The sequence below is a fragment of the Tauraco erythrolophus genome, chromosome 4, assembly GCF_009769465.1.
Source record: "Tauraco erythrolophus isolate bTauEry1 chromosome 4, bTauEry1.pri, whole genome shotgun sequence".
NCBI lineage: Eukaryota > Metazoa > Chordata > Aves > Musophagiformes > Musophagidae > Tauraco > Tauraco erythrolophus.
The window spans coordinates 68235071-68261635 of NC_141468.1; the positions used below are offsets into that span (position 1 = coordinate 68235071).

The 26565-nt window shown below is 40.0% G+C and overlaps 1 protein-coding gene across 1 annotated transcript in view; it reads left to right on the top strand.

The window, feature by feature from the left end:
* The first annotated feature begins 892 nt into the window (after positions 1-892).
* MTPN (myotrophin) overlaps positions 893-26565 on the top strand; it is a 40017-nt gene continuing 14344 nt past the window's right edge. Inside the window, exons 1-2 of the mRNA XM_086610383.1 lie at positions 893-1005; positions 26370-26483. Of these exons, the coding sequence (XP_086466509.1) occupies positions 934-1005; positions 26370-26483 (186 nt within the window). The 5' untranslated portion in view covers positions 893-933. The remainder of the gene's footprint in view (positions 1006-26369; positions 26484-26565) is intronic.

Here is a 26565-nt window from a genome sequence, read left to right on the forward strand (position 1 = left end):
GTCAAGCATGATTCACGCAGCAGACTGTACGTTCCACACGCAAAACGTGTGGTTTCACAAAACAGATGCAACCAACAAGTGCCAACATACTAATTAATTACCATATACTTCCTTTTATGTCTCCTCGCCCATGTTTTGGAAGCACTATGGTAATTACTCTCAGCACGCTCAGTGCCTGGGGTTTGGCAGAACAGCTATTCAGGCGCTCAGTTCCTCCGCGGGAACAGACGCTCCAATGGGCAGTTCTTCGGCCGGCCGGGAGGCAGGAGCCCCCCGGAGCCCAGCGCGGCACGCCGCGGCGTCCCGGGCAGAGACACGGCACCCCACGCGCACCTTCCGCAGGGTCCCGGGCACCGGGTGAGGTAAGCGTTTCACCGGGCTCACCTCCCGGCCCGCGGCGGGCTCAGCGGCCCCGCCGGCCGGGTACCGCGGCAGCCCCCCCGGGCGGCCGGCGACGGCGCAGGGCCGCGCGGCGACGCACAGCGCATGCGCCGCGCCGCCGCCGCGTATCTGCGGGAACCGCGAGACGCTACCGTGGGCGCATGCGCAGAGTGGATCCGACGGCGCTCTGCGGGCTGCGCATGCGCCCCGCGCCCCGCTCGCCGGCGTGGGTGTCCCGGTGGGGTGGGCAGGGGACCGCGGGGGAGGGAGGGGAGCTGAATGGAAACCGGAAGCGGAAGCGCCGCGCAAGTAAACCGCTTTTCCCTCAGTCAGGCGGTTCTGCTGTGCGTCCCTCTGCCCGCCCCGCTCCGCCGCGCCGAGCAACCGCCCCAACCGCCGCGGCCCCGCCTCGCCCGACCGCCGGCAGGCAGCGAGCGAGCGGCCTCCAGCCGGGGGAGGGGCTCCTGCCCGCCGCGCCGCCGCCCTCGCCCCGTGGAGGTGCTGCCGGCCCCTCGCCGTCCCGCCCGCCCGCGCCTCTGCTAGGTGGCCGCGATGTCTGACAAGGAATTCATGTGGGCCCTCAAAAACGGAGACTTGGATGAGGTGAAGGACTACGTGGCCAAGGTAGGAGGCGGCGGCGGCGAGGCCCTGGGTGGGCGAGGCGGCGCGGCGGGCTGAGGAGGAAGGGATGTGCGCGGAGCCCGCCTGAGGGCCCTCCGTCCGAGGGCCGGCCGGATGGGGCTGGGGGTGCCGGGAACCGCGACCTGCCTGGGGATGGGCTCTTTGGGAACTTGCCGCGGCGGTGAGGATCCAGGCGGCGGGGCGCGCTTCCCCTCCCCCTCCTCGCGGCCCTCTCGGTGCCCGGGCTTCCTCCTTTTCTCACTCGCCGCCCTGTTTCCCTCCTGTCCCCCGGGCGACCCTCGTGCATGCAGCTGAAGTTAAAATATATCAGTAGGTGAAGCCCTTCAGGATTGACAGCCAATATCCTACCTCGCCGATCTTGTGTGTATATGCATATGTGTGGCCTCGGTTTGGTTATCCTTCCTCGCTGTGCCTCAGGGCTCATCCTTAATAGGGTGATGCTAAGCTACTGGGTGTGTTGAGGCTTAATTCATTAACCTTCTGTGAAGCGTTTTGGTATCTAGTTAGGGCAAGTGCTGCAGGAACAGTAGACACCTGTGTAATGGGTGAAAAGTCTTCAGGTACACTGTAGTGTTTGGAGGCTCGATTCTGTCCTCGTTTGCCTTCAGTTGCCAATGAGGTTTGTGGGAAAAGTACCTGTACATAAGGGCAAGGTTCTGCTCCGATGAGTCCTTAGTGTTCAGGAATGCTGTCTAGAAACTGTTACATCAGAGCAGAGGTTTACATGTAATTTAACTATAATTACTTAGATCTCTCAACAAGTTAATGGTTGTCTTTAGGAGCTTGACACACGCTGACGTATCTTGCTGTGATGACTTAAGTTCTTCCTACTCCAGTTGTCAACTTTCGTTGAAAGTTACCGAGACTTGTAGCACTCCTGGCAAAAAGAAATGTGTGCTAGTACTTCCAGCTGCTTTAGTACAAAGTCCGGCAGCTTAGCTTGAATAGTCTTCTCTGACAGTTTCAGCTAAGCTACTGGACTTTGCATCAAAGTGGCTGTAGGCTCACGTGCTGTGCTCGATCTGTAAAGTGCTAGAAGTAATAACTGGGAATAATATAATTATCCCACTTCAGCTGTTTAAGGGTCATGTACCTATGTAATACCTGTATAATAAAGTGAGATTCTACATTGATGTGTCTTATATCTTCTCAGCTTTGAGGTCCTTCAGAGTGTTTCAGCCGCAGGTTTGGATTCTTGCTACAGCCTTTACGGGAATTCCATATACATCTAGAGAACTCATTGCACACTAATGGGTCCTTGTGTATCTATTGCTGAGGCAAAAACTTTGGTAGTAACCATCTTGAGTCAGTTTATATCTGCAAGATCACTGCAGTACTGATTACAAAGCTTTTTTTTTTTATATTCTCACTCTTCCCATGTAGCGCTGCAACTCGTGTAACAAATAGATTTATATGATCACTCTTCGTTCACTTCAGCACAAAGTCAGATGCTTAGTTCCATCTGCTACTGAAAGGGGCTTGAGCCAGCCTAGATGATGCTATAGTAAAGAGACTGGAGGGCATCATCTAATTGCACTAATGAGGTGGAAATCTTTAAAAGAGAGATACTGTCTGTGGTTAGATGATTACAGTAAAAGAAGCCTACAATCCTTGAACAATCTTGCATTTTAGAACTGCTTCCAATGTAGAAGATGAATAAACTATGGGAATTTTCTGCTTATTTGTGACCTAATCTTGTTCATTCTTTTCCCTCACTTGCAAATATGCTTTCTATCATCAGCTGTTAAGCATCTTACTTGCCAGTAACACAAGAAGTCTAATGTTTTCTTTTCAGTCCAGTATGTTTTCTTGACAGATTGTGGACTAGTAAACTCTTATCCCGGTTTCCTGTGGAAACAAAGCTTATATGAGCAAGTTTTGACTGACCCTCTTCCTTCCTAATAGTTTGTTCATTTTTTGACTAATTTCTAAGTTTTACAGAGGTATCGGTAGATACTGGTATATTTTATGAAACTGAATGAAACAGAGGGAGGTGCCTTCAGGGAAGAAAAGAGTACAAGAATGAGCTTATTTTTTACTGTAGAACAGGAAATGTGCATTGAGGAGGGGCAAGAAGGGAGGAGAAGCCTCAGTTGGAACTTCACATTCTTGGTTCCCAAAGTAATGAAATATGTGAGGGCAAATCACGCTTTGATAGTTACAGTTCTCAGAAAAGTATCTTTTCTGTGCTGCGTGTTCTCTTTTGACTGTCTTCCTTATCAGTTATATGACTTCTGCTCCCTGCTGCTTTCCTGTTCTAAGTATGATTTAATGTTCAGGAATTTTACTTATATAAACTTTCCAGTAATAGAAATTTCCTCTCCCTGTAATGTAGGAGGCAGTCTTATGTGTCTTATGGTATGCATCTTCATAAAATTTTTTTCTTGTCTGTCTTCCTGAAACTTTGAATTTCCAACTTCTCATTTGTTTTGTTTCTTGTTCCAGTCTTGTTTCCTCATTAGTTGATTGGAAACAATGTAGCTTTTAGCTAGAATCTTGCAATTTTTCTGCCAATTACAACATAAAAGATTTGACCTCTGATTTTGTGTCATATCTGAATGGCAGGGCTTCAAATGCTAACTAGATGACCCTGGGCACTTCAAAAATAATAGTATAGATGAATGTCATCATTGAGGCTATAAGAATTGAACTCTAGTGATCAGTCATGGCTTTTCTTCACTTGTATGTACTAAGCTGTGGAGGTTCTGTCTTTGGCGTCACTAGTATCTCTTTCATCTCAGATTTGGTTAGTAGGTACCAAAAGGAAAGTAGCTTAATGAGTCTCAGACTTAGATTCAAACAGCAGGTGGAACTTAAAGTATAATGTGAAAACCTTTCATAGAATCATAGAATGGTTTGGGTTGGAAGGGACCTTAAAGATCATCTAGTTCCAGTCCCCTGCCATGGGCAGGGACACCTTCCCCTAGATAAGGTTGCTCAAAGCCTCATCCGCCCTGGCCTTGAACACTTCCAGGAATGAGGCATCCAGAGGTTCTCTGGGCAACTGTTGCAGGGCTTCACCCACTCAGTGAAGAATTTCTTCCTTAGATCCAACCTAAATCTACCCTGTTTCAATCCATTACCCCTTGTCAAAAGTCCCTCTCTAGTTTTCTTGTAGGCCCCCTTTAGGTACTGGAAGGCAGCTAGAAGGTCTCCCCAGAGTCTTCTCTTCTCCAGGCTGAATAATCCTAACTCTCTCAGTCTGTCTTCAGAGGAGAGGTGCTCTAGCCCTCTGATGGTCTTCGTGGCCCTCCTCTGGAACCACTCCAAGAGGTCCATGTCCTTCTTATGTTGAGGCCCCTCTCTTTTCAATGACATGATTTATCCTTTTTAAGTTGAGAAAGTTTCGTCCGCTTCAACATTTCTTGGACAAAGAAAGGGTACAGAGGCAGAAGGAAGAGTCCCCATTCGCATTTTATATATTTCTATGTAAAGAGATCTTGTGTTCTCCTAAAGATATGTTCTTCAAAAAGAATCTTTCACAGAAGCAGTAGTTCTGAGGGATGGCAATGAAACAGACAAATGCCAAATGATATTGCTTTGTTGCTTAGCAAAAGAGAACTTAGTGCTGCCAGTCTCTGCATTTGGAAGACATTATTGGCTTCTACTTGTTAAACAGGTGAAAGATTGTTTGTATAGTTTGAATAGTCTTGTAAGACTACTTTTTTTTTTGTAAGAAATATCTTATTAGCCTCTACATTTCTCAACTTGTAACCGTGTCAACTTTTTCTTTATGTTAAATGTTAATTTCTGCTCAAGTACTGTAGTTAGTGTATTATGCTAGCATTTAAGTATGGTGTCATCTATTTTTATGGTGACTAGATTAAAAAGTAGTTTTTACTGTTTGCTCTCTTTGATGTCTTCCTTTTGAATATAGCCAGCATTTGTTGGCTTCAGAGGTATCTTTGCAGGGATTGAAGGAATTCTGCACGCTTCCCACATACATCCACTCAAATTTTTAAAATTCCCCAAGAAAGCAGACGCTTTCATGGGAACAGATGAATCAAATGTGCAGTTAAATGGGTGAGGAGGACCCACGCAGATTAGAGAGTTTTACTTCTCTCAAGAGAGGGAATAGGGGTTTAAAAAGTACTAGTTAGAAGAAGACCAGGGTATATTAAGCCTGCAGGACTTCTTAACGTGAATAGTGCTTGTTCTTTTTCGTTTTAGTTATTCTCCTTCCCCAGTGGAATGAGATAAGCTGTACAATTGCTTAAAAAGACTTCTCTATCAACATGTACATGTAATGTTTCCAATCATCAGTAGATTTCCCAGACTAAGTATAATTCCTCTTCAGTCGCTAGGCACAAAGATTTTGGCAAGATAAACTTGTAAGAAAGAGGCTAGAATATATGTTTGTTCCGAAGTAATTTCATCTCCCATAGCTTAACTGAGAATTCCTCACTTCATGAGCTGCTGTAATCCCCTACATTCTTGCTTCCTAAGCATACCACTGCTTACAGTTATGTTTGGTAAATCAACTAACCTAATACTATAAGAAGATAGTACAGTCAACCAGACTGGAAGCACCAGGTTTTTACAGCTGAGAGGACTGGGAGGTTGAAGTGACAGGCTGTGAAACGAATGTTTTTAGAAAGTATGTATATGCTATGCTTGCCTAGTAGGCATTTCTGGTGTGGAGTCGTGTTTTTTAAATAACAAAACAGCCAACCAAAACAAACAAGACCAAATCCCTAGAGGACCTTCAGTAATAACTCAGCTAGAAAACAGCAACTACCTATGCATCCTTGACAAAATTTTGATAGTACTAACAGTCTTGCAGTACTTTGGGATATAATGATGTTTGAATAAATGTCTTGAGAAATGAGGAAAACTTGACTATTGCAAAACTAACTGGAGAGACTAAAACAAAAACACTGTTTAGAAATACCCTTTTGAAAAAGAGGTAGCAGTCAGGGGTATAGTTAAGGTCTAAGTGTTGTGAAAAAGAGAAGAGACCTAAATACATCTGCAAGATGAATTATGAGAATGGAGAAATAAATAGCTTTTAACTTTTGAGAGGTAACTTCTATTCTTTTGAATGTCTGTTGAAATTACTTATACTCCTTGGGGAACAAACTAAATGAACACAAACACTTAAATGACCATTATATATGGGTGGATCACTTGAGTTACAGATTAACCATACCATAGATACATTGAAGTTCACCTTGTCTGGCTATGTGGAATGCTGAAGTGCAGTTCATTATTATGGCTATACTGGATTGCCTCTGGTTGGGGAACAGTTTTCTTGCTCTGAAGTGACAGGGAGCCTGAAAGCTTTGCAGGATTACAGTGCAGTGTAAGTATACCTCAGTAGTTTGTCCAGGAGCATATCAGGATTAGCACTGACCTGGGAGCTGCTGGACTGAGTCTATTCCCTGCAGAGCCTCTTGGATATCTCTGTGTTGTAACTCCTCAATGTTATGCCAATACTTATACTATGTGGGTTTTTCTTTATCTGGAGTATTCTAGGCCTTCTGCTATTTTCCTCTTGATTACTGTTGAGTGTGCTGGAGTATGACTGCTAAAGATACAGTTTTATTTTACTGCTTAGTTCTACTTAAACTTGGTGTTCAATTTGCATTTTGTACATTCGAACATGATGACCTAAACTTTTCTTTTATGAAGCAACACAGTTGCTTGCTGCCGTAACCTGCTGCTGGCAGATTCCATATTCATGGTAGAGTTCCTCTTAACTAAAAAGCCATGAATGTGCCAGGAAAAACTTTCAGAAAAACACAGCACGGCAGCTGCTTTAGTTGTGAGTACAAAAAGATGTATGAGGTTGACGAAAAACAATTTTCAGGATGACTAATTAATTTCCCCAGTCTGATCCAAAACCATAACAGAGTCTGAGGACGTGTGGCAAAGAATTGCTCACAAATATTAATAATTTGTCCATCAGTTCTTTAAGTAGTTTATAGGAACAGCATGGAGCAATAAACTCACCTGTAAGCCTGGCATTGTGGTTGAATGTATGACTCGCTGACTGAATGAACATCCCAGAATTCTCAAATCTGTCCTTTTTGTGAAAGTGCTGCTATGACTGATTCTGAAACCATTTTCATCTGAAATGTAAATGGTGTTCGTCGTAAGACTGATCACAAATCTGAAACTGCTAAATGTAGTAGTATCTTTCTGAGATGTTGATGTCAGGCCTATGATTGTTTCATTCCTTCATTTGGCTTCTGTGCTCTGAAACTCTTGGTATCTTTAAGAGATTGCCTGTTTGTGACTCATGTTTGACTTTTTTATGCTTAAATAAAAAAATAAGTACTTCCTTATTTTTTTCTGTTTGTGCTGTTCATATTACGCTGATTTGTCCTGTGTCTAATTGTAGAGAGAATGATCAAAATCAGATTTTAATAAGACATTGAATTTAAATTTTTGTTGCTGAAAGTTTTACTAATGCATTCAGTTCCCCAAATTGGGAGCAAATTTTATCTCTGCTGTGAATATATCCTGTTTTGTCCGAGTTTGTGGACTTTAACATATGCAGTACTAAGTGCGACAGTATGAAGTTAGGAATAGGTTATGAATAACAAGCAGAGAATTCAGTGGTGTGAAGAAAATATTTACTTCTAGTACTCCTCCTGTTCTTCCCACCCTCCCTTATTCTAACCTCAGTTTTCCCTCTTGTATCAGTTTTATCTTTACCAAATTCTTGTTTTTCAAGCCTAGCTCTTATCTTCCAATTCAGTCAGTTAACTTTGATTTCAACAAGAGAGCATACGGAAGATGAGCTAAGGCTTCTAAAAGTCCGAGAGAATGGTTCTTCAGTGTGCGGTATTCTGCCTCCATTTGGAATAATATGTGGAAAGTTGTGTTAGTTGTGAAGATTATGCATTGAATGTTGATCTGAGTACTGTGGAATTGGTGAGTCATGCAGGCCATGCAAGTAAAAATACTAAATGAATGGATCTTGCAGTAGCGTCAAAATGCATAAATAAGGAATCCCCTGGACAGGTCGCAATAGACCAAACAACTTCTATATGCTTATTCTGAAGGAGCATATGCTTAGCCGTTAAGCTATCAGGACTCAAAATATTCTACTGAAGTTTAGGGAGAACATAGTGGACTCAGAAATGCAGGATTCTCAAGTCCAAGAATTTTTATAAGTCTGAAAGGCACTTTAAAGGTGTAAATGAAAGGTCAGAAGATAAAAATTTAGGAAGGATACAGAAAGCCAGGGGATATATAAAATTGTATTGCTTAAATTACATATTTGTTGGTTTGTGTTTTTTTTATATGTGTCCCCAGCTGAGTGTTCTTAGGTTTTTTCTGGCTTTTATGTTTATGCTTGTTTGAACTTCTGAATATGCATCCAGACAAAAGCGTGAAGGAAAGTTACTTCTTTGTGCCTGATTTGTGTACTTCCAAAGTTGAAGATTTGTATTTAGTTATTCTTAACTTTTCTTCCTCCCTAGCAAAAGCTCCACCTTGAATCTTGTATTTACCAGCTAATATACAATTGTGGAAAGAGGAAGTTGTCATTTGTGTAGATGGATCTCCTGTTACTAGGACAAAAGCTGTAGCTGGAATTAATAAGTGCCAATAACTGACTATCTGGTTATACAACAGTTGTTTTTCTTACAACTTGCAGTTTCAGCAGTTTTGAACAATTAGGTGTTTTTCTGCTTTAGCTCGTTATGAGGAGGGGTAAGTACAAATTAGCACAGCTCATATTAAAAAGTTTGAAATCTTTTATTGGATGCTGGATATGCCATTGTCTCTTTTTACTGCAAATTGATGCTAAAGCCTATGTTGATTGTATCCACCAATGCCAAATTCTACAATCACATGCCAGAGATGAGGAGGAAAACAATAGTTTCCTTTAAATGTTTAAGGGACTAGTATCTGTGTTGCTCTCTATTGTGGTTTAGCTCAGCCAGCAGCATGTAGCTGCTTGCTCACTCCTCTGCTTCTGTGGAGTGAAGAGCAGAAAAATGTAACAAAAGGCCTGAGGGTCAAGATGAGAACAGGGAGGGATCACTCACATCACCATGGCCTCAGGCAAAACAGGCTCCGTTTGGGTCAAATCAATTTAAGTTGTTACCATTTACTTCAGAGAGGATAACAGAAAGAAAGCCAGATCTTAAAAACACCTTCGCGCCACCCCTTTCTTCTTCCCAGCTCTACCTCCTCCTCCCAGCGGCGCTGGGGAATGGGGGTTGCAGGTCAGTTCATCACATGCTGCTTCTGCTGCTCCTCCTTCCTCAAGGAGGAGGACTCCTTATGCTCTTCCCCTGTGGCAATGTGAAGTCTTTCCCACAGAATTCAGCTCTTATCCATCAGACTCTTCTAGCATGGGCTTTTTCTTATGGAGTCACGTCGTCTTAGAGTGCAGCCACCTGCTCTGGCATGGAGTCCCTTCTCATGAACTGCAGGTGCATCTCTGCTCCACCATCAATCTCTAGCAGCATGGGATCCTTTCCCACAGAGACAGTCCTTTATGAGCTACCTTAGGTGCAGACATCTCTGCTACAGCATGGGGTCCTCTCCCACAGGATGTGGGTGGATCTCTGCTCCATCATTTCTTTCATGAGCTGCAAGGGGACAGCCTGCTTTTCCCTCGTGGGCTTCAGGGGAAGCTCAGCTCCAGCACACCTCCTCCTGCTCCATCTTTGATGACCTTGGTGTCTGTGTAGTTGTTTCTCTCAGATCTCAGTCCTCTCTCTGCTACAGCTGTGCTGGACCTGACTGGCCTGACGAACCTCAGCAATCCCAGCGGGACAAACTCTGCCCAGCAGGTGCCCCTGGAGCAGGGCCAGCCCTATACATCCCCCCTCTCTTCACTGCAGGTCCTGTATGGCTTGGGTTGATTTGTCCCCTTCTTAAATATGGCATTTGCAGAGGTGCTGATTGACTCGGCCCTGGCCAGAGGGGAGGGGGGTCTGGCCTGGCCAGAGACGGGTCTGGCTGATTTTAGAGCCAGGGAAGCTTCTCGCAGCACCTTACAGGGGCTATCCCTGCAGCCCCTCCCCTGCTACCAAAAATCCACCACATAAACCCAACATGTTAATCTCTCATGAAGTGAAGATCTGTAGCTCTCTGACTTGGAAAGCAATCAGTATTAATAAGTCCTATTGAACAAGCTGCAGTTCGTCTCAATTCTCAGTTTGACTGGAATGTACTTGTGTGTGGTTTTGGCTTTTGGTGTGTTTTTTTTTAAAGGAAAGGACAGCAAATAACTTGATGTTATCTTGAATGCAGTTGAGGTTCCGATGAGGGAGAGTAGAAAGGTAAAGAGAAATGTGGTCTTTTAAACTCATAATCCATATGCACATGAATATGGCTTTGAAGTAGCTTGAGAGACTTGGGGTTTGGTGCTTTTTAGCCCTTTGCCCATTTTTACAGTCTTTTTTAGTCTTTTGTATCCAGCGTAATTCTGTAGTTCAGTACAGACACATTATACGTCAAGGGTTACTGCATTTCTCCAGAGAAAGAATTTTTGTAACTTTCTTGCTGCAACAAGAATTAGAGTATGACCTAGATTTTTGTCTTTGGTTATATTCAATGCTGCCTTCCTCACCAGTTACAGGCCAGAAGGGAAATGGCGAAATAATTTTACTTAGCCTTCAGCTACACTTTGAAAATCAAATAGAGTAATTGCATGCCGTGGCTAATAAGCTGAAGAGACCAAAGCATCACTAGAAAGGTATTCTGAAGATTTATCTGTCATACTTCCAGCCAAAGTTCAAAGAATATTCTAAAGTGTATCTAGTTATGGAGTCAGTTTATAAAACAGAATTGCGTGCTCAAAGTTTCTTATGAGCTAAGATCCAGTCTTGATAATTATTGTTGAATGACTGATACTTTCTTTCTCCAAACTCCAGTAATGTATGAACTTTATTTTTAGCACACTTGTGGCCTATAAATTAGTGATTACCTTCAAGGAGGAAAGATGAGCTAGAAAGCCATTTGAGACAAAAGATAGAGAGCCGTCCATAGAACAGTTACCATCAGTGTATCTCTTCTAAACTGATTTGTTAATGATGCTATGTATGCAAATACCATAGGCAATAAATGTTTGAAAAGGATTTTTGTGTTTGTTCAAAACCACTTCCTGTACTTGATTCAGGTAATAAAATTGGGAGGAGGAAGCTTAAGTCCTTATATAAAAAAGACAGATCAAGAGAGTTCCTGTGAGGCAAGATCTGCATTTCTGTGTATGCTCTGTATAAAAAATTTCATCGGAACATTTATATTCAAGTGAGGCATTTGGAAGAATCTTTATTTCTTGGATTGCTGACTTCTCAGTAACTTCAATAATAGTATTAACTCTTCCTTGACTAAAGGGATGGATATTTAGCATGGTTTAAGAAACTTGAATTTGGCCAGTAATAATTACCTGTTACTTAAATTTATCTTGGAGGTAGTAACTCAACAGTAAATGCATTTAATTTCAAAGTATGTTCTTTTAATTAGAGTATAACCTGAAATAGTTTTTAGTTCGGTTCTTGTGACGAGTTAGTAGAATGTTTACTAAAGCATTTTCAACAGTAATTTCTAGTGAAATCTGGAGAAGATAGCTTAACTTTTATAGACGGATTATTTAAATTATAAAAGTGCAGTATTGATATTGGTAAATTTTAATGGAAGTATTACAATGAAGCTGAATACTCAAAGTGTATATAATTGGTTTACAGAGCCATTCTGTGGATGTTAATGCGTATGGGTTTTTTTAAGTATCTACTGCTTAGAAAGCAGCATTTATTTTATGGATTTAAAAATAGCTTTTCTGATCAAGTTTTTTTACTTCCATGTTTTGCTTTTGCATTATTCCAGTCATCATGCTTCAGCATGTCAATCAAAATTCTGTTTTAAGACGCAAAACTTCTAGAACTCTTTAATACTGCTTTTGATATTTCATATAATTTTATGCGTTGCTGTGTAAAGAAAATGTAAACTCAATGTGCACAGGAAAATAATGCCTGTTAATCTGATATGAAAACTTATTTATAAACTAAGCTTCATTGCTTTGGATTTGACAGAACACTTGGTCTTGCCTTGGACATATCCTTTTTTCAGATTCTAGAGAGGTCAATAGTGCTTATGATGCTAAGCCCCAATTATAACATTTAAATTCAGTATTTTTTTAGACTGTAGTGGTAATTTTTGGAAGATATATTCGTCTTTCTGTTTATTCTCTCATATCTCTTCATGATGGAGTACAACCTTAACTTCGAGAACTCATATTTATTATTATGTGGAGGTTTTTTATTATTAGTTTCTATATCATGCATAGAAGTCAAAATATCAAGCCGGCATCTATTGAAACTGAAACCTAATAGCTGGTGCCTACTGTTCTTCTAGAAGGAAAACAGTCATTTCCTGTGCATTCTTTAAGGGTTTTAATACAGATGTTGGGACTCTTACAGTCACTGAAAATGCTCCAAAAGCTAACCATCTGAGCAAAGAGTAGAAGTTATTACCATCCAATCTGCACTTAGTTGCTAGCTCTGAATTAAAGCAATGATCTAGTGATTGAAACAGCCTGAATCGTACGGCTAAACCTTTGGATTACTTTATCCTTGAACGTAATGTTTTACTCTAACACAAACTCAGCAGCACCAAGGAAGTGAAGCATGGTACAGTGTATGTTTATCTGTCCAAACTTGCTTTCAGAATTCCATGTCTAGATGATCAGACATGTTAAGCTTGAGTTTGTGTGAAACTACATGAAGAGGTGTTTTGTAGGTATTTTTGTTGTTGTTGATTGTTGTTTTGTTTTGATAGTGTCATCTGTTGTCAGTCTGTTGATGGTATAGTACTGAATTACTGAGGCATCATCTGATTTCTAGTTTAAGCATGATTGGGGTCTGCTGTTTAGCAATCATCTGGCACCCACATGAGCTGGAATATTTTCTGCTTAGTATACCCTTAGAGTGGGTATCATGTAAATCAGATCATCCAAATCGGATCAAAATGCAGCAATGTTAAAACATGGAGTCTGGCCAATCACTTCTGGAGGAAAAACCCTTCTAAGCCAGTTCAGTGTTGCCTGTGAAAATGGACACTGTGCTATGTTCAGTGGATACAGTACTACATCTCTTTAGAGTGGACATTAGTTTTACATCAAGTTAAGGTATAGTCATTAGATCTGACTGTGATTCCTTAAGAATCAGTGGTTAAATGGTTTTATTTTTGGTTGTGCCCCCTGTATCATGGCTAATAGACAAGCCCTGGTGCTATAAGTAAAGCATTTTAACTTTAATTCCAAATTCTAAAAATTCTTCTAAGCAGAGGCAACTAAGAAAGTGTCTGTTCATCAACTGTTTCAATTTGTGATCTAAAATATTTCGCACACTAGCATTCATCAATTAAAGTAGTTTTCTGGACAGAGAGTCTCTTGTTAGAAGTAATAAGCTGTTGCAGACAAAGGTTTTGTTCTGTCAGAACTAGTTGCTACCATTGCTCTGAGCTGTTGCCTAAGAAGCGAGTGCTTTTGGACAAAATTTTTAAATAGGAATTTGTGAGAGCTAAGAGAAGCTGCAAAACTGGTCCCTTCATTCCTGTTTCATCACTTACTAATGCAAATAGTGAGTGGTTTCCACTATTTCTCACTCAAGTCTTAGACATTTAAATTATGGATTTGAGGGGGGAAGAACAACTGTTTTGAATAACACACGTATTTGACACATCTCTGAAGCTGGGATTGTAGCACAAATTTCCAGAAGCTGTAGCTAGGAAGCAGTAGGTCCATTATTGTCCTACAGAACAACTCATGTGTCAGGTTTATTTGTCTCTAAAAATGCTGATACAACAACTGAAGCATAGATGGTTCAGTAGTTCAGTTTATTTAGCAGTTGTTTCTGGAATTGTATTCTTTAGACTGAGACAAAGGACTTCAGATTGCATTTGATTATGGTGGATAAGCTAGATCCTTGTTTACCACTAACAAATAAAATGTGAAAAGTATTCTTTTTAAGTACCTTTTTGTTGACTTAAGCCAGAATGAGTGTAGGGGTGCTTATAGTAGCTTTTCAGAGTGCTTTAAATATCATATCAAGAGAGGCAAAATCCAGCATCAGGTTCGTAATTAGTTTTCTTAACTCTTGTAGACCAAGTATTGGTGTTATCCTTAGCAGTCAAGGCTTCTATCAAAGCAGAGAATTGCAAAGTAGATACTCATTTTGGACGTACATAGACGTCTACATCTGTCTGCTCTGGTTGTAGAACTTGCTATAAAATGCCAACTGGAGAGACTCAGGCCATTATCAGAACAGACACCTCTTTTTGATAAACTGGTGAGGGTCTTTTAGCAGGAATGTTATGCCGAAAGTTTTTGAGTAACCTTTTTTCAGCTTTTTAAGTACTGAGGCTCAGATGGATGTGGCAAGCAAAACTAACAGCAAAGACTAGATACAGATCCAGAACAGCAGTGAAAACTCACTACTGATGTCTGCAGCCTCTTCCACAGAGATTTAATTTTATGTATTTGAGAAGTTCCTTTCTCAACATCCGTTAACTTGATTTTACTTTATGATCATCATCTTCAGGATTTCTTGTGGATGGACATGTTTGCTGTTTCTGCTTGTTTCAGTAAGATGCGTTAAGAGGGAGGTGTAAAGACAGCTTGTCCCAAATATTTCCCAAAGCATTCAGGCTAGAAAGAAGACAGCTAGGAGAAAATTCCTTGTTGCCCCAGGTTATGAAATTTAGAGGACGGGGTATGAAAGAAACCCTGGCGGCGTCAAAAAGGCATTATTAAGTGTCTCTTACCATGAACACAAAGATAGTTGTTAGAAAGGCTTGCTAATGCAGTTGCTCTCAGCCGTTAAACAAAACCCAAATAACTTCTAGATCTTTTGAAATTCTCTAAGTGGAAAGTAGTTACCCCCTACAATAAATCTGGGTCATTTGCTTCTGTTCAGCTGTCCACAGACAACTGTGGTCCGCTCAGGCTGCAGTTGGAAAACTACTGGTATGGTCAGTATTTGCTGAACCACTGAGCAACAGCAGCAGTGGTGTCTCTGTGACAGGCTGAATGAGGCAGGGTTACGTTCGCTTATTTAGTGGACTGACAGTAAGTAATTTTTGAAAATATAGAGGATTTAAATAAAAACTTGGATCCTGCACAAAATTTTTGCAGTTGCCATGGGAAACTTCCTACTCACGGTTACAATGAGTTGATTTCTCAGCTTTGGCAGGAACTTAGCGCTGTTTTTTTAACTGAAGAAATCTGCTTCAAAATCATAAACAATTCACAAGTTACAGCGCTTAATCTTTTTTCTTCCCCTTTTGCTCTTTGGACTTAACCCAGCCTTTGAATTATTAGTTAATTCACTGTATTCTACTCTTGCTCTTAAGTTGAATATTGACCAGGGGCAACAGGGTCATTTTTCTTGTGAATCAGAAGATAGAGACAAGAAAACTTGAGACTTAATAATCTTGCTGAGCAGAATATTTAGAAAACTGCAGCTTCTCCTTAGGTCTCCTGCATTGAGTAGTTTTTTTGATGCATCAGGCTGAGTGGATATGTGTAATCTATCTTTTTCTTCTCATCTGCCCAATTCTTAGTTCTGCAATCACTGTTGCATCATGTCAGAGTTTTTCCTCTTACAAGGGGAAAAAATGTACAAAAGTTTAAATAATATGCTGCACTGACTTTTGTTATGAGCTGGTCATTTCAGTTGTTCTTATTTCTGCTTAATAAAAATGGACAGGAATGTGAAAATGGGACGTTAGTCTAGGGTTATGATGAAATACCCAGAAGCTTACAAAAATGTTTTCCTTGTCTGAAGTACTAAACTAAACTGGTTCAGTTATCTTCAGGTTTTTATTAAGACACCTGATGTGAGGGTGTGTCTATTGTAGCAATTTAAAAATGAGTCAGTTTCAGAACTGGATACAAATATTTAACCCCTCTGGTCTTCCTAGAAGAAACTGCTTCAGGCTAGTGCTCCATTTCAGTTATCATGACAAAATTTCTAAAGAAAATTGTATAACTAGCTTGGAGAAGAGATTAATTTACTGTCCCTGCCTACTCAAAAGTGTTTTGAGTAGTGTTAATTTTAACATTTGAGAACTTGAAATAAGTTTTTTTAGGAAAAGCCATTAGGCCTGAACTACTGAATTCATTTTAAGAGTGTTTCTATCAGTAATCTCCCAGGACCTGTGAAAGTGCTAGTGTGGATTTTGGTTGGCTACATCAGTTTATATCTTGGCAGGAATGAAAACTACTTCTTCAAAGTCAATGCAGCTTTTTATATCCTGAGACTATTCTAGGGAGGGCACAGGGGAAATCAGTTGAACTACAACACCACTTCAAAAGACTGGAACCTTGTGGGATCATTGAACTGGTGGCCTAAAGTGCAGACCAGGTAAATACTTTTATATAGTGAGTTCTGCTGTTAAGAACTGGTGTGCTATAATGCTGTCAGATTTCTTCGACATATTTTACAGAAATACATATATTGAAAGAAAAGACTCCTGCAAATCCAACTTTAAGTTGAAGTTAGCAGCATGTCGATCAGCTCTTTGGCAATCCTAAGATGAGAACTAGGTTTACAGAATGGAATACATGTGGAACCACTGCAGAGGCAGGTGGATGAAAGCACTCTTCATCAGGTCATATGAGGAATCTAGGCTCTCTGCACGTAAGCCCAAGGAATGTTTCAATAGTGAGAAAATTTCAGAAAACTAAGGTAGTAGCTCTTGAGTTTTCAGTGGTAAAACTCAGCATGGTTTTTTGTGCTGGCAGAAGTGAAAAATAGGAGATTTTTTGTTTGAACTCAAAGTGTTCAATTTTAGTTCTTCTCAAGTCTTTAAAGAAAGTTAATTGAAAACCAGGGTATTTGAGGCTCCAGTTCTCTGCTTAAGAAACTGGTTGGTGGAAGAAATCAGGGGAGGTGAGCTGTAAAATTCTGTTTCTATGATGGAAGATCAGATTGCCTTTTTTGGTGTTATTTGAATATAAATGAGATGATACTGTAGCCTGACTAAAGTAAATAAGGTTAAGATGCTTCAGGGGCCTTTCTTTGCATTCTGGGACTTGCTCATGACAGCATGAGAAATGTTGAGAGTGCTTTTCAAGACTATTACTTGGACATACAGCTTATGTCCCTGGTCACATATTTTGAGGAATCTGTAACCAATACACAGAGTTATACAGGAGGTGAAAGCAAAATGAAGGTATGACAGCTAAAGTTCAGTTGAAGTTGAAACTAGCAAGGAATCTCAAGGGCAGTAGAAGGGGCTAGTGCATTGATAATGAAAGGAAGACAAAGGAAGATCTGTACCTACTGCTTTATGGAGCAGAGGACTTAATGATAAAATACGTAAGTGTTTTTGCTTCTGTTCTTATTGGTAAGGCCTCCCAGGTCCCTCCACCTATTAAGAGAATCTTTGGTAATGAAGCACTATCCACAGCAGAGGAAGATGGAGTTAGGGAGTTCCTTAAGCGGGCTGGACGTACATGAGTCTATAGGATCAGGTGGGATGCGTCTGAGGGTGTTGACGGACCTATATGATGTCTTCGTGAGGCTGTTCTGTCATCTTTGAAAGGCCATAGTGACTGAGGCAATGTTCCTGATGAATCTGAGAAAGCAAATGTCACACTTATTCAAGAACAGTGAGAATGAAGATCTGAGGAACAGTAGGTAGGTCAGCTTAGCCTCAGTCTCTGGGAAGACTATGAAGCAAATCCTCCTCTTCCTTGAACATAGTTGACGACCTTTGCTGTAGGGATACAGTGAGAGATCAAGTCAAAGTTTGTGATATATGGATAAGTGGACTGTAATGTTGGTGGAAAATTGACTGGGCTGTTAGATTCAAAGGGTTGTGATTGGCAACCTCACTTTGAAGTGGTTCCTCATTACCAGTGGCATCTATTAGGGGTTGGTATTTGTAGTATTGCTTAATGTTTTTATTGGTGACTTACACAATGGGATGTCTTTACCAATCAAGACAATAGGATGGAAAGAAGTAAACCCATGCACCTGTACAAGCTGGGGACTAATTGTCTAAGTAGGAGCTTTTTAGAAAAGGACTTCAGGGTCCTGGTGGACATCAGGCTGCAGACGAGTCTGCAGCGTGCCCTTGCGTTATTGAAGGCCAGCAGCATACTGGGTTGTAGTAGCAAGAAAACAGCCAGCGGGTTGAAAGAAATTTTTCCTTTCGTACCACTTCAGAGGCTGCATATGAGTACTGTCTCCAGTTCTGGGCTTCCTACTACAGGAAAGGCATTAACATACTGGAACATGTTCATAGTCAAAGTTCGGAGTGCATCAGGATGGCTGAGGATGTACAAGGAGATGCTGTTAGAGTTGTGGTAGTTTTGGTTTTCTTTTTGTTTCAGTTTGGCTGGGGTTTTTTTTGCCTGGAGATGATAAAGGCAAGATTTTATTGTCTTTCTGTACCAAGAGCAAGATATAGAGAAGATTGTTTACAGGTTTACAGCGAAAGTATAAGAGGCGACAGTTCCAGTTGGAATGTGACAAATTCTAGTTAAGTATAAGAGAAAAAGGTTTCACTGTGAGGATTATCAAGCCCTGGGAATGGCTGCTGCCTGCAGGGCTTGTGGAACCCTCGGTCTGGGAGGTGTATGGCACTCAACTGGGCAATGTCCTGAGAAGCCTGATCTGATAGACCTACTTCAAGCAGATGTTGGATGAGATAACCTCCAGAGTTCCCTTCAGCCTTAAATAGTCTGTGATTCCATGAGTCAGTAGACTTAGAAGCTTGTAGAATTAAACTGTCCTTATATTTTTAGATTATTAGTCAGGTCTCAGGAAACGTGGTATTTCAGTTTTCCCTCGTTGCTGCCAGTGTTTATGACCCATGGATTAGTTACATAAAAACATTATCTTATGTTTTTACTATTACAGCAAGTAGAATAAGGGCACAAGTTTTTATTTGAAAATATTCTTAAGCTCACAGTTATTTTAGAAATTGTAGGATGATTGAACTTGAAGAATAAAAGTATGTAGAAAATAGTTTTTTTTTTTCAGTTGATTTTGCTGTATTGTTTTTAAGGCTTCTCAATAGAGGCATTTAGATCTGCAGTGCTAGAAAAGCAAGTTTTGGATTAGATGAGCCCCAGACCTGACACGTGACAGCAGTAAACAGTTGAAAAGTCTATGAACATACATCTGAATCCAGCCAAAGTTCACTACTTAACCTGTGTTTAAATACTTAAAATACAGCCGTTTTGAGAATATAATTAGAATGACAAAGATAGCTAAATGTATTTTTATCTTCAGAGTACTTATGTTGTTTGTTTTTGGTTTGGGTTTTTTTGGTTGTTTGTTTTTAAAAAGTCTTTCCAGAGATGGAAGAAACTGGAAAAAATTGTACTGGAGAATGATTGAAGGGGTGTGAGCTGACTGCAACTTTGAAAAAAGGAAGGAGAGTATTAGGAGAAGATTAGTACACATTAGTTCCTCCGTACTCCGTACACATTAGTTCCTCCATACTCCCCACATCCCCATTGTGGAAGTGCAAGGTTGTGTGCTAAACCCTGTGTAAGTATATGGCTAATAATTTTTTTCAAAGTGTGGTTTGTCCAAGCTTGCTCTCCATTCAGAAGACTAAGGAATACGTTGCTAGTGAGAGATTTCAAAGCTCAGGTTGTCTATGTTCCACTTAACACCATAAAACTTACTCTCAGGCAATTAGTTAGGTATAAAAACTGAAAATGGGTTAGATTGGAAGGGAAGACTTCATTCAGTGGATACCAATATAGTTTCTAATATGGCAAAACACGTCTACAGATTGTACCCAACAGCATAAATTACAATTTACTTCTGCCAGGTTTATTTACAAAGTTAAAATTAAATTGTGGCACCTGACCATAGTATTTTCAATTGGAGGGGGATCTCTGGATTCCGAATATCACAGTGTTAGAAAGATTCTACATTTCGTTTATGCTTCCATCGTTGCTATTGGGTGTCTCGAAACTTACCTAGCTATCTACTAGGAATTCCTTTATTTTAAAAGATGTCAAATGAAGATGACCATAGAAAGCAGATGCTACACTGAATTTCACCTGTTTGTTTCCAAATGTTTCTTCTGGCATAAAATCCCAGGAGGATTTTTGTAGTTGTTATTTTTACACCATGCACTTCAAAGTGAAGAATGTTGCTAATGTTGCATAAAGGAATATTACACATGTATATAAAGGCCATGCCTGTGATGTGACAAACAAAAAGCTGCAATACCTGAATTTTACTCTTCTCTTTCATCCACACATATTTGCCTATTGTTCCTACACTTGAGGAATACAAATGCTCAAAACCTGAGACGCTCCTGCTTTCTGCAAGTTGAATTCTTAACATCTTTTGTTATAGGTCTGTACAATTAGATTGGTTGGAAATAATTCTGAGGAACTATCTCACTTAATCTCTTTGTTTAATTTTTAAAAACATACAACCAGTGTGAACAAAGACCTGTGAGAAAGATAGTAAAATATGAAGTTTTTGGAAGTAGTATTCTCAATATACAGTAAGATATTCCAAGTATCTCATCCATAGAACTTAAACTTTTCTTTATAGAAAGAGGATTTTTCACTCTTCCTCTTTCTCACACACAACAATAAAGTTATTGCTATATTTAAAATGTCAGAGTTGTCTAATGATCTGTAAGAACAACTATCCTTTGTATGCAAAGAGATGAAAGTAATGCAGCAGGCTGTACAGAATTACCCAGTAGTTTAGCTCCATTAAGATGCTTCCCTGTGCTCTAAGGACATCGAACTGCATGGAATCTGATTTCCTTGATTAAAACTGGAATGAAAGAAGTGCATGAAGTGGGGAGATGAAGTTACTTCTGCATGGCGAGATAAATACAGATGGGAATATGGAGTTGTTTCTAAATCTGAAAGAGCATTTTAATGCCACCAGTATTACAGATACTGCTCTACTAATACAGTTAACCTATGCAACAGGATTTAATGAGGTCACAATTTTCAGTTTCTATTCCTGTGAGAGAACTGCAGTGTAAATCCCAGCTACTTATTTCTGGTGTGTTCAAGTGCCAAGTCGTGAAACAGATGAAGGAACATATTCAGCTAGAAGGAAGAAAATTATGAAGTTGATTCTCAGACTGATTAGTTGTTGGATTCATCGTTCAGCCACTAATTCTGATGCAGGGCTGGGAAGGATCAGACTGTGGCTAGGAGTGGTGATACTCAAACTGCTACACAGGAGTAAATCAGTGCTAAACCGATGGGTGAGCTGTGACACTGCTAGTATGGCACTAATGTTCCAGAGCAATGCTACTGGCAAAACACAGTGTTCAAGTGAATGACTGGCTCAGATTGGGTTTCAGTCAGTGTGCTACTGTGATTGAAGCACATGGAGTATGCTGTAGACATGCTAGAGTAGCACTAGATGAGTTTAGTTTAGCTCGTTTGGCTTTCAATGTTGATGCTTTTGAAAATGGTGGGGACTGGGAAAGGAGGGAGTTAGCAGGTAAAGCTAGACCAAAGGAGGCATGGAATACAGTCTGTGTAATAAGGCCTACAGAAAAGGCAGAGGCTGTTCTAGGACAGTGTCAATTTGGTGTGGTTCAGTAATCTGCCTGGAAAATAATGAGCTTTAGAACTTGTAATTTATGACTAAACTTGTTCATTCAACACTTTCAATGAGCTAATGTCATAATGTGCATTAGGTACATAGTCAGTGAAATCTGATTCATTCTTTTAACTAGGACTGCAAAAGAATAAGGAATTAAATTTGGCAGAACTTATTCAAGGCAGCTGCTAAGGTGCGGATCCTTCCAGATTGCTCTGGGACATCCAGCATGTGTGACAGGAGGTCAGCTTGGCTGTCAGGGAACTCCTCTCTGAGCTCAGATACAAAAGAAGAGCAGCATGAAAAGTGGAATTGGGGGTGGATACTCCAGAAGAGTATGGGCACTTTCCCAGGGTATACAGGGATGGAACTTAAAAGCTAAAGCTTGACTGGAGTTATACTGGGGAAAAAAAACATGAGATACCACCAGGGTTTTTGTGTAGTTATATTGGAAAGAAAGGGTAGAGCAAGGAAAATGTGTGAGATAAAGGATAGTGGAAGAGTTAAGTTCCAAAGTAACTAATTTTGACAGTACTCACTTAAGAAACTAGTTAGAACAGATCTTTTTATGGCTTGACTTGCTCCATTAGAGAAAGTGGATGATAGTTGCATTCAGAGGACACTATAATGAATCCTACTATTAATTATTTTAAAAAGCAGATAAAATTTTGGAAAGTATTTAGAACTGAGGTTCAAGTTTTTGTTTTCCTGTCCTTCAGTGAAAAGTTGATAGCCAGCTTTCAACTGAAGCTGATACTTAAAGTCCTTCTAATTGAATGTTCTGCTGTTATCCCTGTATGTGACTTTTCCAATTAGGACGTAAGATCAATGTATTATAAAAATCTTTCATGCTGTCTTGTTCAGCAATTGGAGATTCACAGAGAGACTTTTCTTTACCTGTAATCAGATTTTAATAGAGGAGATTAAAGCAGATACCTGCTAACTGCTGGTTCTGATATTTCATGTGACGAACTGTTTTTTAATGTTATTGCGTAACTGGTGTTCTAGGTGTTTGATCTGCAAAGAAAAACATTACTGATGTGATTTATGCCAGACTTAGCTTTAAATGTATGAATAAGTAAACTCAGTGTGTTCTGGAAGACCATTAAAGAAGTGATCATGTCTTTCCTTTTGCAAGGGCAATTTTTTTACTAAGGCTTTGCATAAATATTTGCACAATTGTTAGTGAATTTGTAGGTCCACTCTATAAAGTGAAAACAAATAATCATCTTTCAGGAGAAGTGTGGCCTTTAACTGAAGATATATTTTACTTTGAGGTTGATATGATTCTTTGATTCTGTCTTAATTATGTCTCCTTCAAAGTACTCTCATAACTGTTAACCATGTGATTGCCCTGTTAGACTTCAGAAGATGGCTAAAGTCCCATAAAACTTCCTGGGAGAATCGTTTTGTCACTTTTTGTCTAATATACATGAGATTTTATTCCTGTGGGCTCAAAGGAAAAATCGTGCTTTTCTTTGGCAATTCATGTGGGTTCTGACCATATGCCTGTGCAGAGTATGGCCTTTTTTTAAGGAAAACCTTTAGCAGCTATTTAATACAGTCTTAGTTTCAGCCAACCAAAATATTGGTTACTTTGCTGTCTGAGAGACCAGTATTGAGAATCGTCACCTGATAAGTTTGCTGACACCCAAGTTCATAACATTCAGTGTCATGTCTTTGGCCAATATTACTCAAAAACGCAGTAGTTTTGGAAAGCTTTATGTAGGAATAACTCTTTTCTTTGAATCGTTACTTCTTGTGCTGTTTCCTGCCTCAGCCTGCTACAGGGCTTGAGAGACCACTTTGTCTCATTCTGTTGACATAATTAGCCGCACCGTCACCAGAACTGCCTTATTTATTTATGAGGGGGCTCAAATCTTCACCTTATGCTTAGATTTTCTTTCGTCATATGGAGATGTGAATCAGCATTTGGAGCTTGTTGTTATAGCTACAATACACAATTTCTTTACTAATGAGAATCTTTGAATTTCTCTAGTGCCTAGTCAATCACTTTATAGATCTCGTCATATAGAGGGCATGCATTTCCTATACAAAAATGTGGTCTGTCATGGCTGGCCAGTCTGTCAAAAGTGAGAACCCAGCTGCTCACAAAGTTGACATCTCTCCCTGGCTTAGCTGAGCAGAATGCTTCAAACGGAGGAGCAAGAAACCCAGCTTGGAGTGCTCATCCAGTGAAGACAAAAATCAACACCCGCAGGATTGTACATCCTGAGTTCAAAGGAGAACAACAGCTTGTTTAGATAATCTTTCACAACCTTATCTAGGATGTTAGATGTGTTTTGTGCCACTGTCTAGCCAAGTAAAAGGTTTGTTGTTGCAGCTGTGGTAACTTCTGCCTTTGGCACCAGCATACTACCAATTTGGATCATAAGGGTTCAAGCAGTTTTCCGACGTTCTCATTTTATAGGTGATTTTATATGAAACTTGTATCTTGGAGGCTTATTTAAGCATATAAATGGCAGCTGGTGTAGATAAAGATTGAAACTTTCCGTAGAATTTCAATTAAAGGTATAAAGGGACTCCTCTATAAACAAACTTTCATCATCTTTAAGGAAAACTTAGAAAACTTAGTGTTCAGATGTTGTTTCTTCCTTCCAAAAGTTCATTATCCAGCAGGAATTTATTCTGCAACCAGCTTAGGAGAGAACAGAGGGAGCTGTGGTATGTTCTTTAAAAGAAAAAAAAAAAAATCCTATAATGTAAGCCAATGAGCCAAATAATACTCATAAGCTCAAGGAAGGGGGATCTTTGCTGTCCTAATCTTAAGACATGATGATTCTAAATTTCTTTTTGAATGTGAACTTTGTAGCTTTACTGTGTGCTGTCCCAGGAGCTATCCTGATTGTCCTCCTGCGTTGCCCCGTTACTTACCATGTCTTAGCATGCGTCAGACATTACCAGAGTTTTTAGAGCCTGTTTTGGGGTAGTGATTGCGTGACTTTTACATGGTTGGCTTCCTAAACTTACGCATCCCAATCCTTAATGTGTCCACAAACATCATGTTGTTTAAATACCAGCTGTTTTAAAATTGATGGAAAGTGGCAAGGATGTCAATAAGAATATGGGTAGAGCTTAACTTTCTAGGTAAGCTAATGATTATATTCTGTTTCCTTATATGCTTTTCAGACCAGTGTGGCTATTTATGTGTTGTAAGTGTACTGTGATCTGGATGATTACTTTTTTTTTTAATTGGAGCACAGTTGTTAACATATACCCACCAATGTTTTGTACTGAAATTGAGCGAAAGATGAGAAGTTACATCACAAGACTATCTGCAATGCTTTAACTGGTAAAAAAAGATTTAGACCTTCAGTTAGTCACGTTGGAATTTTATGTTATAAACTGTTGTACAGTGTCAATAGCCCACATAGCTAAAGATGTGTTGGACTTTGTTTAGAAGTACAATTTGTTGCTGTTCTGAGAAGCATAGATAAAAGTAAAACCATCTTTTTCCTGATGTCCCACATACTTCAGAAGCCATAGCCATATTTCAGGGTCAGTATCAACAGTTGCACAGTTTTTTTCATTGTGCTACTTCATGATACTTTGAAGCCAGAACCTTGAATAGTGTGAGAATCAAGTCCTGACCTCTGAGACCACAGAATGTATAGTTAGACACCTGAAGTTAAACACTGCTGTGTTGCTTTGACTTTCAGAAGGGAATATTATGAGAGGAATTGAACATCCTATTGATAGGAGAGGAGAGTTCTGAGGCCATCTTGTTATTTAGCTGGTAATATAAAACTATGATAATATAGAACATCAAATGCAAAAAAGATTTCCTTCTGACGATCTTCTCTTCCATTCTTAGAAGGAAGGTAATGTCTGGACGATATATGTCAAGCCCTCTATTCTGTGAACTTTCTAGAGATTTGGAGCAGGAATTAGGGAGCTGCAGGGGCTCTGTATAGAATTATGAATTAGTGTTGCAGCTGAAATTCTTTTGATTGTTTTTCTGTGGAAATGCAGGGCTTGAGGTACGATGCTAAATTTATCCACTCCCTAAAATACTAATGTTACTTGCACATATGAACAAGAAGACACTTACCACATGGTGTGTCAGTATTTGGTTTCGAGTAACTTCTCGTCATTACTGAAGTGCAGCAAATCAGTTTATCCTTAGTTGCACAATCCAAGGTGAAGAAACAAAGCTGATTAGGCACTCACTAAATTAAATTTTGTTTACGCCTTAAGAGATGTCTCAATCCACTAGTACAAACAGCATTAGAATACAACTTCCTGTGTCCTGATTTGGTTGACTGTCTTCAGACTTTTTTTTGTCATACAAAATCGGCAGGTGCTATTTATAAAACAGAATGGACAGTTTCATAGTTGTGTTTTAAATTATGGATGGCCTGTACTTACTTGCTAGTAGTTGTGATGCTGACTTATTTCTATGCATCTGGTTTCTCAGTGTATAAATCTTCAGAAACAGGTAAAGTAACTTGGCCAGATAACTAGGATCCCAGCTAGGGGGAAGGAGAAGCAAAATGAGCCAATGGGAGCATTTTTTTACAAGCTCTAATGATTTTTTAATTATTTTTTTTATTTCATCGTATGAGTTACCTAATGCACTTGGGTACACTTGGAATGCAGTGTGGAAGGAGGGACCACAGTCTTAGTCTTAAATGCATAGATGAGGAAAAGGAAATCAAGCAAATTAATTTTTGTTTTTCTGGAGCAGTGACTTAAGTATTTGGATGGAACATTCTTCAGCATAGTTGAAGGTGTTGGATTTTTTTCAAGCTCCTCTTGCTGTGTTAGCTCTAAAATTTTGTTTAATAGATTATGTTTACATTGAAGGGTGAAGATGTCAACCGGACGCTTGAAGGTGGGAGGAAGCCTCTTCACTACGCAGCAGACTGTGGACAGCTTGAGATTCTGGAATTTCTGCTATTGAAAGGAGCTGATATTAATGTATGTACATCAGTGTGCAAACAGATGTTAGGGTCTTCCCCCCTACACACATAAGGGATTGTTATAAACAATTTAATGCATT